The 13118-nt window shown below is 41.2% G+C and overlaps 1 protein-coding gene across 1 annotated transcript; it reads right to left on the bottom strand.

Annotated features, from left to right (window-relative positions):
- Positions 1–43: 43 nt before the first annotated feature.
- tnnt2e (troponin T2e, cardiac) lies at positions 44–12895 on the bottom strand. Its single transcript, XM_061714603.1, has 10 exons — positions 12835–12895; positions 12463–12484; positions 12302–12362; positions 10685–10801; positions 10501–10578; positions 9725–9838; positions 9521–9633; positions 9253–9343; positions 4429–4466; positions 44–233 (listed from the first exon to the last, which is right to left on the bottom strand). Exons 1-10 carry the CDS (start codon positions 12893–12895, stop codon positions 194–196), a joined length of 735 nt encoding a protein of 244 aa, XP_061570587.1. The 3' UTR covers positions 44–193.
- Between the last annotated feature and the right edge of the window lie 223 nt (positions 12896–13118).

The raw sequence follows: 13118 nt of genomic DNA, 5'->3' as shown, positions 1-13118 counted from the left end.
AACAACCACTGGAAGGAAACACACAGACCTGAAACACGCCACAGAAGCTCAAACTTGTTTATTTTACGCTTACAACCACGTGTTGCACCGCTAACAAAGGCGCTCGGCGATGTCTTTATTAAAGTGTAGAGCGGTGAATCCAATCCAGCGCCGCGGCTCGGGTTCCTCCGAGGACGTCTGCGGCGGCTCCCGTCTATCTCAGCCGGCCCTTGCCTTTGCCTCTTCCTTTGGCGCTGCAAAGTAACGGAAACGTTGCATGAACTCATCTTTATCACGCACAGCATGCAGTTAATGAATTTTTGAATACCAGGGGCAATGAGTTATGGAGGATCATAATATACAGAATCAAATATGAGGGAATGAAATGAATAACTACAAATTAAACTACTATTTACTAATCTGCTGCTCAGGGGCATCAGTTAAGACTGACGGGCAGTTATTACTGAAATAAAATTACTGGACTTAAAAAGAGGAAAAAAAAGCATGAAAAGATTGAAAGAAAATGTCACAATCATGAGTTTTTAGAAAAGTAAATTAGTTTTTAGACTCGTTTTATGTAAGTGAGGTGTAAATCAAACGGAAAGCAGTGCTTTTAAAATGTATTTGACCATATCGAAAAATGTTATGTATCTGAAAAATATGTCAACCATTGAGACGGAGAACTTTCATTAATTACTGAAAAACTTATGTTCATTAGGACAGAGTCCACAAAATGCTGCTAAAGTTGTATGCTTACAAATAAACAAACACTTGGAACATCTCTCAGTTGATTTGGTTACTTGGCAACAGTGGGATAAAGATCTCTACACAAGTCATTGTGGTCACTTTTTTTTTTTGCATTTCCATTTTTACAAAAAGGACAATAATGTTTTCCACTTCGGGGCAAAACCAGTGGTTCAGAAAGCTGAAAGCGTCTCAATGTAGCAACACCACATGCTGTGATAATGAGCGGGAGCGATCCGGTGATACCAGGCAGGACCACTGGAAATGCACTTCATCGTGCTGCACGCTCCCGTGACCTATTGGTTTCTGAAGAGCAGTTTGAAGCCCGTTTTTCTGCGCACGGGGCTGCAGCCATGTTGCCCGAGAAGCTGATGGGAACCGCTTCTATATGTCAATCAAAGTTAGCTTTGACTACCAGCTCCTTTAGCGGATCCCCGCCAAAATATCTGCAGAGCTGCCTGCAGACGTTTACAGCTAAATGTACCATTTAACATTTCGACTCGATGGTGAAATCAAAAGATGACAGTCATGTTTAAACTAGAATGGGTGGTTGTGTCCACTGGGTCAATACGAGCAAGTGGTTGCTTTCCACAAATGCGGTAGCATGATGATTACGGATGAGGAAATGATAAAAGGCTAGCCTTTGGCTGAGCCGACTGTAAATTATATTAAAAATATTTATATAAACTCTCCTGGCGTGGTGCAAAACAGTTGTCATGGGTGTGAAATCAAACTATTGAAACCAAAATGGTGTTTTGAACCAGAATGTAACTCTGTCTATCTCTGATGTTGGACACTTTAACGTGTCAGTGGAGATTGACTCGCTTTTGCAGCCAGCCTGTAGTGGCCACTCGGGGAACTGCAACGACCGTGGCATGAGCCAGGGGTGGACACATGAATATTCTTGTGATATGTTGCCTCCATGTGGTCAGAAGTGGTATTACTACATAGGGTGGCTTTAAGGTGGAGCTGGAAATACTCTACTGTCAGCAGTCACTGCTGGAAAAGAAGCAAAGATTACTGCAGTCGCTGTCATTTAAAAGGAAAAACAGAGCATGCAAAAGATTTAAGAGGTTGGAAAAAGGAAGAGAGGGAGTTTTTTCTGACACATTGGTTAAAACAGACTTTAGAAAGGCACAACTGTGCAACCCAAAGACGATAGGATTAGTCAGAACTAAGATTCGATATGTTGTCTTTGTAATTATTGGCTCTAAGTGGTTTGAAAATCATTTACTTTCAGTTTTATTAAAAATTCATACAGCATATGAGTTTTTTGGGGGGAATGATTTTTTACAAATGACAGTTTTCATTTCACAAAAGAAGCCAAAGTCGTCCAGAGCATCAAAGTTTAGGAAATGTGTAATTGGACAGGCCTCCTCATTCAAACTAGAACGGGTGGTTGTGTCAGAGTGTTCCCTTGCTGCTCGTGGACCGGCTTCAGCGCAGATGTTACATTTCATCAGTGCTGTGTGGTTGCTGCCATATGAAAATGAGAGGGAGAGAAGAAAGGGATGGGGAAGATGAAAGAAAAGGGCAAACACCAAAGCATCATGCGATTAGAAAAGGACACAGCAGACGATTTCACACCGGACACCACTGGCGGATGATGATATTGTCCTCTCAACAGAGGCCTCTACCTTTGATGCTCGGCCTTTGTTGTCTTTTCTCTGTTCGAGCCCCTCTCCATACCACTCGATATTAACTCTTAAACATCTTACAAGTTATTTGACAAATACTTACCAGCTGGTTCCACGCACGCGTCTCACTTTCTTTGTCTTACTAAACACTTGAATAGCGTTTTATGAGAACAGCTGTGCGTATTTACTGCCCTTTTTTATTCTTTTGAAGCTCCTGGGGTTTTATTTGTTCATCTTAAAAACATCTCAGCGGGACACATGACTGATGTGGGGATCCAATTTGGGTTTTGGGGATTCCCCTCCAAACCACCATGAGGTTTCTTATATTTTACTGACATCAGGGCTTAAATACGATGTCAGCTGTGTTTTCAAACCGTAGAAGTGGGGCATTTAAAGAAGGATGGATGATATAATGATGTATCAGATAAAAGCAGAGGTAGAGAATATAAAAGACAGGCTTTTTTACACGTGAAAGAAAAAAGAAATAAAGGGCGGGGGAAAAAATCTAACAAACGTAATTGGTCTTTTTCATGGTTGGTTCAAACAGGTAGAAATAGAAAAAGAGTTTATGGTCTTGAAAGGTATAAATTAGGATTTGTCTTTTCATTGAATGCTTTTGCATAATCTGACGTGTCGATTCAAAAACTCCGACACAAAACAGCCCTATCACTTTGTTGTAGACTATCTAAAAGCATATTTATTGATCTTACATAGGAATAACAGCATAGTCTACATATCAGAGTGACACCGTAGATGGTGTTTAAACCTTTCCTTTCTTCTTCTCTGTCTGCTGTTGTCTGTAATTACGACACCAGACACTAGGTGGCGGTGTGGGTTCTGTTCTGCACTGCTGAGCTTCCTCTTGTTAACTTCTTTTCTGTAACTCCGACACGGTGAAGTTGCAAATAAAGCGTGACTTATGTGAGTTGGAAGTGATGTATGGCAAGCGTCAGTATCTTTAACTGATTGCAGAAATCTAGTTTTCTACTGAAAATGACAAAGGAGAAGAAAAAAGATCACAATGACTCATGTTTGTCGCAGTCTCCTGATGCACAGCAACATTTATGGAGAGCTGCACTTCAGGCTGCTTTGTGGGTAATCCTGGGGCGTCACCAAGCGCCAGCCATTTTACTCCTGGATCGAGTCACGTGCAGAACTAAGTTCTGTTGCAGTTCCTCGACTGGCCACTAGAGGCTGCCTCCAAAAGCCAGTCAGTCTCCATTGACTCCCATGTTAAAAGAAATAAACATATTTACAGCCTGGTTCAAAAAACCTTTTGGTCTCAATCGTTTGATTTCACATCCATGACAACTCTGAAGGAGTCAAATTTGATATAAAGCATTACAATTATTTCTCATATAATTGATTGACAGTCAGCTCAGCCAACGGCTGGCCGTTATCGCTTCCTCATCCATAATCGGCATGCTGTTTTACACGTGAAGCAACCAGCCGTTTGTATTGACCCCGTGTCGGCTAAACGCAACAGTCCACACGTTAAACGGTATATTCTGTTGTAAACATCTGATGGCAGCTCTGCAGATATTTCAGCAGGGATCAGCTGAAGGGGCTGGTAGCCCGAGCTAACTTTGATTGACATGCGGCGGGCGTGTTTCAGTCAGCTTCCTGGGCAACATGTCTGTGTCCCGTACGAAGAAAAACAGACATCAAAACCATCTTCAGAAACCAATGAGTCCCGTGACCTAATGCTTTGCCCACTGTTTTTTTTTTACAGTCTTTGGGTGTTACTGTATGCCATTGGTTCAAGTCTGAAATGATCTTACTAACTGAGAAATTCAGGTTAGATAACTCAGGTTTTCTTAAACTAAGTTACAGAGTCGTGTTATGTCAGGGCTTTAGATTTAAAGGTAGGGTAAGCAATTTCTGGACTTGCTTGTATATGAAAGAAAACATGAACAAACAATGAAGAGGGATCTCTTCCCTCCCAACAAACATTAACCCTTCCCACGACAGTGACTAAGTGTGACTATTATATGAAAAAGAGTCACTTTCAGTCCTGAGATTCCATGCAAAATACTCAGATGGGCGTCTGAGAGCGACTGCTACTTACGTCTGGGTGGCTTGAACACGATTCTGGAGGAGATTGATCTGTGGAGAAGACACACATGGAGGACTGGCTAAGTTCAAGGAAAACAGGAGATAGTGTAGAGAGCGGAGCTGGTGGTCCTGGAGCAGGACTCTGCCAGGTATGATGCATTATGTTTCCCTGATAGACATCAACACGCTGGATCAGAGAGGAAAGCTGAAATCTTTATCACCACATGTCATCACAAGCTGTCAAAACATCTCAGCTGAGCCGTGAGAAAATGTGAAGATATCACACCGTGTTTTCAGGACACAGATATCTGCTGAAAAAGATTAGAACATGAGGAAACGTGATATTTTCATCATTTAACGTTACTTATTATCGTAAAGAAATCGCAGTCAGTTTTGTTGGTGTAGATTTAGAGTAAGAAATAAAACGAATATCCTGGTTTTGTCCCACGGTGATGAAAACAAGCTGCAAACGCTGTAAATGTAGCTCACATGTCATCGACCGGGCTGCGGTGGAGCAGCAGATGACATCCCAAACCCACATTGATTGATACTGTATCTTGATCGGCAACAAATGTCACGGTCTACCGTCCTCCTGGGTGAAACCTCGGGTCCCACCGGGGGAGTCTCAGACACGAAGCACCTCCAACCTCCAGCCCATCCGCTGGATCCAGGAGATTTTGAGCTTAAGTGAAGATTCTTCCTGCCAGCTCGACATGCTTTGTGTAAATTATGATTGTGGTTTAGCTGTAGCTGAACACCAGAATAAAGAGGTGATGGGGTGATTTATGTGCCTTTAACAGACAGAGACAAGCAGTGGTCCAGGGATGAGCTTTGAAGAAGAAGAAGACAGTCCATAATCCACCTTTTAAAGGAGCTTGAGGCTCCTTTTAAGAAATGAGACTCTCTAGCGCCACCCTTCACCACGGCGGCTGTCGGGGGTACTGCAGCCAACAGTGAAGCCGGCACGGGAGAACGGGGAGAACGCACATGCAGCGTCATGTGACGTCACATCCGCAGCCCAGCGCGGGAAATTTGGGACCGAATTGCAGCACATTTTGCAGCACACAGCCTGTTCAAGGCAACGGAGAGATACACTAGAGGGCTCATTCTTTTGGGTTTGGAACGCTTCATCTGACATTATTACTAGAAAACTTAAAATGTATACGGATTTTTTTCATAAATCTTGCCACAATCCGGCCTCAAGCTCCTTTAAGTTTCAACTTGGAGAAAACTTGGATGGAGTCAGACAGCTCTCCACATTTTGTTTAAAGCATAATAAAACATGCTCTTTTTATTTAAGTCAAATGATGGACAAGTATTACACTAATGATGGCTCTGAAAGGGCTGCAAAGAAAGACTGTTTGAAGCTCCACAAAAATATTTGAGATGGATTTTTTTCATCTGATGTCATCAATCTTGATATTGTTTTCTATTTATTGCTACAGAGAGTATTTAAAACTTGTTGCAGTACCTAACTAAGCAGCCGAGCAGCTTAAGCAAAGTGACTTAACCCTGCTTGTGTTTTCTTTTCTTGGATGGAGCAGAGGGGAAACTATACATCATGGCTGTTGATTTATTCATTATGGTGAATTCCGGGATGCTGTGGGACAGATTTAATTGGAAGGGAGGGGAAAAACAGCGTCCAAATCTATGCAGACAAACCCAAACTTAGAGGGACATGTGAAAAATCTAGGTTGTAGTGAGGCATCTGTGTTTTTATTTATTCATTTATATATATATATATATATATATATATATATATATATATATATATATATATATATATATATATATATATATATATATATATATATATATATATTTATTACACAGCGTATTATAGAAAATGCTGTTTTAATGCCTGTTTTGCTCTAAACCTCCTCTTCCCACGGTGGAGCATTGAAGCAGATCGTTCATCAAGAGAGAAGATCAAACACTGCCAAGGTCTAGCTTTGGGGAAACAAAAAGATTATAAACGACTCATATTTTTATATAATCAGAAATCAAACTCCCGGTTTGGCGCTATAGATGAGTGGTTGACAGTAACACATGAAAAACAGCTGCACTCGGCATGTCACTCATGCAAAATCTAAAAAAAACGCAGGGTTTTGATCCGCTGCAGGCCTCGTTTGTTTGTTAACACAGCTGATGGGATCCAGTGTGGATGGACAAAAAGGTAAACATTTGGAAACAATGATGTAGTTGCTTCGATTCGCTTCACGATTGGCTCTTCTGGGTAAAACGTGTCCTCCCCTGAAACCTGGAGCATGTGACCATGACCAAAACACAAACGCTCCGCTTTAACGACGGTGTAAACAGCAACGTGGTATCAGCTTTTATGCAGCCAGAGTCTGTTTTATAATACTGCAGATGATCATCGTCATTATAAAAGCAATCTGCAATAAATGCCATTTCCTGTTTTTTTCAAAGCACTCGTGCATGGAGGGATGTCCACGTGATTGCAGTAATTAAATGTGCGGATCTTCTCTTAGTGGAAATACTGTTGTGAATGCAGACTAGTTTTATTTTGGAAACCTTTATGAGGGAATATGTACCAATATGGATGTAGTCTCATATTCAAGCAGCCATGTGTGGCTCTTGCTCAGTAGTACCTGAACGACGCAGACTGAGAAACAAGCAGTTTTTAACTTCCCATAATGCAGAGAGGCGATGCAGCAGAACCCTTGAAACCCTCCAAGTCTCGAGGAAGATTTCTCATCATTCCCATCATGGGATTCGTGACTTTTCCCCTCTCCCCGTGAGTCCCAGATCACCGTCCTCGTTCTCTTCAGCCACCCTCTCCATCCTCCCCATCTGATGAAACAAAGCTAAACCCGGCCCTCTCTCCCCAGCCTGCTCCTTTTTTATCTCACATAATCCTTCCTCGCTGTGAACCCCCACAACCTGTTTCAAGTCCTCAGACTCTTCTGAAAATACTGTCTTCACGGAAATGTCACCCTCCCTCACCCTCATCTGCAGCAACTTCGGAAGCATCCTCCCCTTCCCCAAAACTGATAACGGTCCAACTCATCCTGGTACGTGTTTAAACTACTAAAAATAGAAATAAAAATCTCATACTGATGCCAACTGGACCTCAAAAAGCTGGGATTTCATGTGCAACTTTTGTATTGCTAGATAAAAGAAAAAAGTGTTTTTAAAGACAAATTCAGCATCCGTTCTGCAGCAGTGAGGAGACAACTCTCTGACCACCCCAAAATTCACTTTTTATCAGGAAAAATATTAGATTTTATGTCTTCACAAGGGTTTGCAGTCTAAGTTTTTGTAGCAATTGTCCCTCCGCCTGAGATTTGTCAGATAACCGCTTTGTGACTGAAGCCTCACATTTACGGAGCAGACCTCGGAGCAGTAACGCCCATCCCTGAGTCACAAAGCCAGTCTTTTTCTAAAATGTCAAACCATTCTTTGGTTCTTTTTACTTCCATTTACTTTAAATGACAGATCAAATCCCCACTTGATGTATAGGCATATAGTTATTGTCTCTCCAATTTTCTTTTGAACTCCTGTAACCTCAACCACACACCTCTGCAGAGACTTGATCGGCACACCTGTCTGCGTGTTGTTTTAGGAACCCATCGAGATTCGGCTCTTTGAACCTCCGACGGTTGTCAGAAAAGCTGCAGACCAGCTGAGAAGCTCGCACTACTCTTTAAAAGATATTTCATCCCAGTATTCAATAATGAATGTACATCAGTAAAGTTAATTAGTGTATCTATCCATCAGACAATTGTTTTGTTCAGCAAAAGTTTTAAAGACTGTGAAATAAACCTGTTTTAGAAGCAAAATAGCCTCTAAAAGAACATTTGCTTTTTAAAGGGGACCTATTATGGCATCTAATACCTATTTTAAACAGGCCTTGAATGTCTTAAAAACAAGCTTTTGATTGTTTTTGCTAAATAAATTAGAAATTCAGCCTCTGAGCCATGTCTGTATCTTCCCATTCTCTAACCTCATTATCTATGAGGGATTCTGAGTGGGCGGGGCTATGATAATGAGGCTCTGTGCTGATTGGCTGCCTGAATGACACGATACACCGCTACGAAAAAATGGCGGAAGCTCCGGCCGGCGGAGTTAGTTGTGGGCGTAGTTTCACGCATCGGAGGCCAACCTATGTAAATCACGCCCCTCGTTACGTAACGACGGGAGCAGAATCTGAACGGCTCGTAGATCCACATCACACTGGATGTCTCATCCGGGCGGCTGTACAGACACTGCAGAATTTGGTTGCTTTCCTCCTTCTCTGAGGCAGGTTGAGGGGAGACCACTTTATATATGTTAAAGCAAGAGAAAACTTGTTTTTCATAATAGATCCCTGTGAGAAAGTGAGCAACCCCTCCCCTTCTCACCATCACCGGACTTTTTTTTAATGTGTGTGGCAGAGTGGAGGATTGGGCGTGGTCTGCGGGGGAGCAGCACACAGGTGTGCCTGGGTCTGCTGATTGTGGCACACCTGTGTCCAATCAACCTCTCCACCCTGCCTGGGTTTATAAACAGCAGCTGCATAGCAGAAGAGGGGTCTGCTGAATGGAGGAAGCTTGTTGAGAGGCTATGCCCCATTGTGCTTTTTTTTTTTTTTTTTTTTTTTTTTAAGAATACTGATTTTGCCCTCCGCCTGTATGTGTTTTTTTTTTTTTAATTTATTTTTTTTTTTTTTATTACATAAAATAAAAAGCCTTATTTTTTTGGCATTCTATGCTCTGCAAGGTTTTTTTTACACCTCATCACCCAGGTCCAATTTTGCCTTGTCCCCTTGTACTGATACTGATAATGTTTTTGAATATGAAGCCTGCAGGATTGAAAAAACAACTGCTCAACTTACATCATACTTCTGCCTCTTCAGCATCTCGGTGTAGTCAAACTTCTCGGCCTCCAGTCCCATCAGCCACTGCCACAGCTCATTAGCCTTCTCCCTTTTGATAAACACAAACCAGGAGTTCAGACTCTGAAAACTAAAACAACCATGACATTACTGGCAAACTGGGGGTAATGGGTATCTAGGTGGGTGTTTATCTCCCCAAAACCCCCTGCACCAGGCCGGAGGTGGGACATGAACGCCCCTGCAGAGCTGGGATTAATAATATCCTTACTTAAGCTTGTCCTCACTGAGATGGTCGATGGTGAGAGCTTTCCTCCTGTCTGCCAGGATCTTCCTCTTCTTTTCTCTTTCTGTCTGCTTCTTCGCACCCTTCTTTCCATCTTGCTGCATGACAAAGTTCACGGAGGAGATAAAAAAAAAGTAAAGAAAACCACATCTACTTTGACAAATGGAGAAACTGGGAGTGACGACTGACCCTCTGCTGGACGCCACCGTACTGCTGAGTCATGTTTGTGAGAGCCTTCTTCTTCTTGACGTCGTCATCCGCCTTCTTCCGTGCCTCCTCCATCTCTTTCCTCTCCTTTTCTTCCTGTCATGCAAATGTAAAAACAATGACACGTGACCAGTCCATCATCTTTCTATCTGCTGAACCAAGTGTTGTCATCAAAATGAATCATTTATTGTGTCTGCTGTAGGAGATTATTGGACTTTTATTAGAAACTTCCTCTTCCAACATCCTCTCCCAGGACACATTTACAACTGTTTGAACTGGGAAGTTGGAATTTCTGAGTTCCATGTTGGAAGTTTCAACTGGAACACTTCGTCAGGTTGGAAATCCAACTTGGAAAGTGGGAGAAACTGCACCTGCCTTACTCGCATCATTTCATTTGTGCATTACTAATTGACCCATAGTTGTAAAAATATGAAGGTTATTATATAAAGAGGAATTGGACCATATCTTACGTAATAGTCCTATTATTCTGAGCTGTTTGTGACAGGAGACGTAAAGAAACCTCTGGATGTGAAGGCAAGTTCAGTCCGACGTTAATCTGATTCAAGATCAAAGCTGCGTTGGACACACTCATATCTAAAGGACTGGTTCGCCTTTGGTGTCACAACATCAAAAAAATCAGCAAAACAGACTGAAAAGAAAAGGATGGGGCTTTTGCTTTTGTTGTTGAGAATTTTTCCTTCATCAAACACAATATATAATTTATTTTTTTATTTTTACTGCAATTCAAAGGAACTCACAAGGAGGCGATTCTGCCTCTCCTTCTCCTGCTCGGTGCGGATCCTCACTTGCTCAGCCCTCTCAGCACGACGCTTCTCCTAATGATCACACACACACACACACACACACACACGCACACGGTGTGATTGTTTGCTGGGTGGTGCATCACTCTGGCGATCTGGCATGCTGTCTTGGAAGACTTACAATCCTGTTAACGAGAGCGATGAGCTCCTCCTCGTCTTTCTTCCTCTGAATGAAGTGGGCCTCAATCAGAGATTGCAGCTCAGACAGATCTTTGTCCAGACGCTTCCTGTGGATATCCTGTGAATCATCGCATATGCACACATTTATTATAGCACGCTAAAGAGAACCCCCACTCACAACCAACCGTGACAAATGCTTTCACTGAGACCTGAACTGAGGCAGGCTAAGCTGTTGGAAACTATCTTTGTGCTATACAACATCTAAGCACACATTATGAACAGTCTTTTAAAACATCACTCAATTAATAAGAGGGAATCTGAAAAACAGAAAAAGGGAATGTGGGTAATACTAAGTACCCCCATGATGCCGCAGTTTATAGATGCACATGTAGCAGAAGTATCTTAAAGGTAGGGTTGCCACCCGTCCCGTAAAATACGGAATTGTCCTTTATTTGAGAAAAAAATGTTGCGTCCCGTATTGAACTAATACGGGACACGATTTGTACCGTATTTTCATTAACTTTTACACCATATTCTTGTTGAATTATTGAAATAAATTAACTTTTACACCATATTCTAGTTGAATTATTGAAATAAATTAACTTTTACACCATATTCTAGTTGAATTATTGAAATAAATTAACTTTTACACCATATTCTAGTTGAATTATTGAAATAAGTTAACTTTTACACCATATTCTAGTTGAATTATTGAAATAAGTTAACTTTTACACCATATTCTAGTTGAATTATTGAAATAAATTAACTTTTACACCATATTCTAGTTGAATTATTGAAATAAATTAACTTTTACACCATATTCTAGTTGAATTATTGAAATAAGTTAACTTTTACACCATATTCTAGTTGAATTATTGAAATAAATTAACTTTTACACCATATTCTAGTTGAATTATTGAAATAAATTAACTTTTACACCATATTCTTCACCTGTAGGCTATATTATACATCTGGGCTGATGTGGACATACAGAGCATAGGAGGCTATTTCAGTTACTAGTATGGTTGTCTGTCTGTACAGTCATGCAAGTCCAATGCTATTAAAGCACTTTAAACTTTAAATCAAAGCATTTTGTTTTTTCATATAAAATAAACACATTTTTATTCAGTTTAGAAGTTTTGGGGCTTTTTTTTGGCTCCTGCGCTGCTGAAATCGGGGCGTCCTTTATTTCTATTTCTGAAAGGTGGCAACCCTACTTAAAGGAGTCATCTCCTGTATGACTTCACAGGGGCCCATTAGTCATAATGTTGCTGAAGTTCATTGACGTTTCGGAGCTTTCAGTCTTGCACGGCTCGCTTCAGTTCAGCTCTGGACTTTAACTAGATCATTAGTTTTAGATTTCTGTTTATGAATACAAACTATGTCTTTTCACACACTGATGGGTCCTGTGGTCTTGTCAGAAATAATAACATGATTATTATTGAGTTTGTTTGTGGTGCAGATTAGAAAAATAAAGGTGTTGCAGTTTGATCTTCGGTAGGACAAGCTAACCCCGGTGGCTTCATGTGCACATTTGATATAGATACAGTATTGGGCTTCTTGTCCAACCTTCAGTAAGACTGCATGATATTTCTTCAAAATGGCATCAATCACTTACATCAAAGTCGACTTTGTCTCCCTCGGGGATCTTTGGCACAGATATAGGTGGAGCAAAGGCCCTGAAATACAGTTAGCATCTCTGCATTAGAGGGCTGGCTTCACACACTGTGAGCTGATCAAAATGTAGAAGACAGTAGATTTAAAATAAAAACATCTTACTTGGGTTTGGGCTTCGACTCATCTGTCACAATGAAAGGAGCACATTGGCACAGTTTAGCTTTGTGTTAAATTCTCAGTTTTTTAATCTTTAATAGAGTTTATTGTGTGAGCATGAATGTTAAAGCACCAGAATATCTAATTTAATAGCAGATAGGGCCGTTCACGGGGCCATACATTCGTAACGCTGAAATGACTTCCCTCACAGTTTCAACAGTTGCCCATCTTGTTCACATCGCCTTTATTTTGGCAGCGTTCAAGAGAGCACTCTGCAGTTGTTATGAATTAGACCGTTCAAGACTACAGATGTTCATGCTCAACCGGATCAGTGGTCAGGAAATGTTTTCCCGAGTTTCCATCAGCGAGCTGGAATACCTTCTTCTGCAGCTGGAGCCTCTGCAGAGAAGGACAGAGGGAAGTCTGAGCTCATCAACATGCAGAAAATAAATGGATTTCCTTTATTGCTGCCATAACCCCATTCACTCAGGTCTGATATTTACTGTATATATTCAGAGATTAAACCCTTTCTTGCAAGTCAGAGGGTAAAATAGAAAGTTTTATGTATCACAGGGAGTTTTGGAGCTATGCAATCTTAGGCGGGGGTTGTAATATTGGATCATTGTGGGGCTTCACTAACCTGAATGTTACAGACTTATGCA

Source organism: Cololabis saira, chromosome 23 (assembly GCF_033807715.1).
Source record: "Cololabis saira isolate AMF1-May2022 chromosome 23, fColSai1.1, whole genome shotgun sequence".
NCBI classification, from domain to species: domain Eukaryota; kingdom Metazoa; phylum Chordata; class Actinopteri; order Beloniformes; family Belonidae; genus Cololabis; species Cololabis saira.
This window is presented reverse-complemented; position numbering and strand designations above follow the sequence as displayed.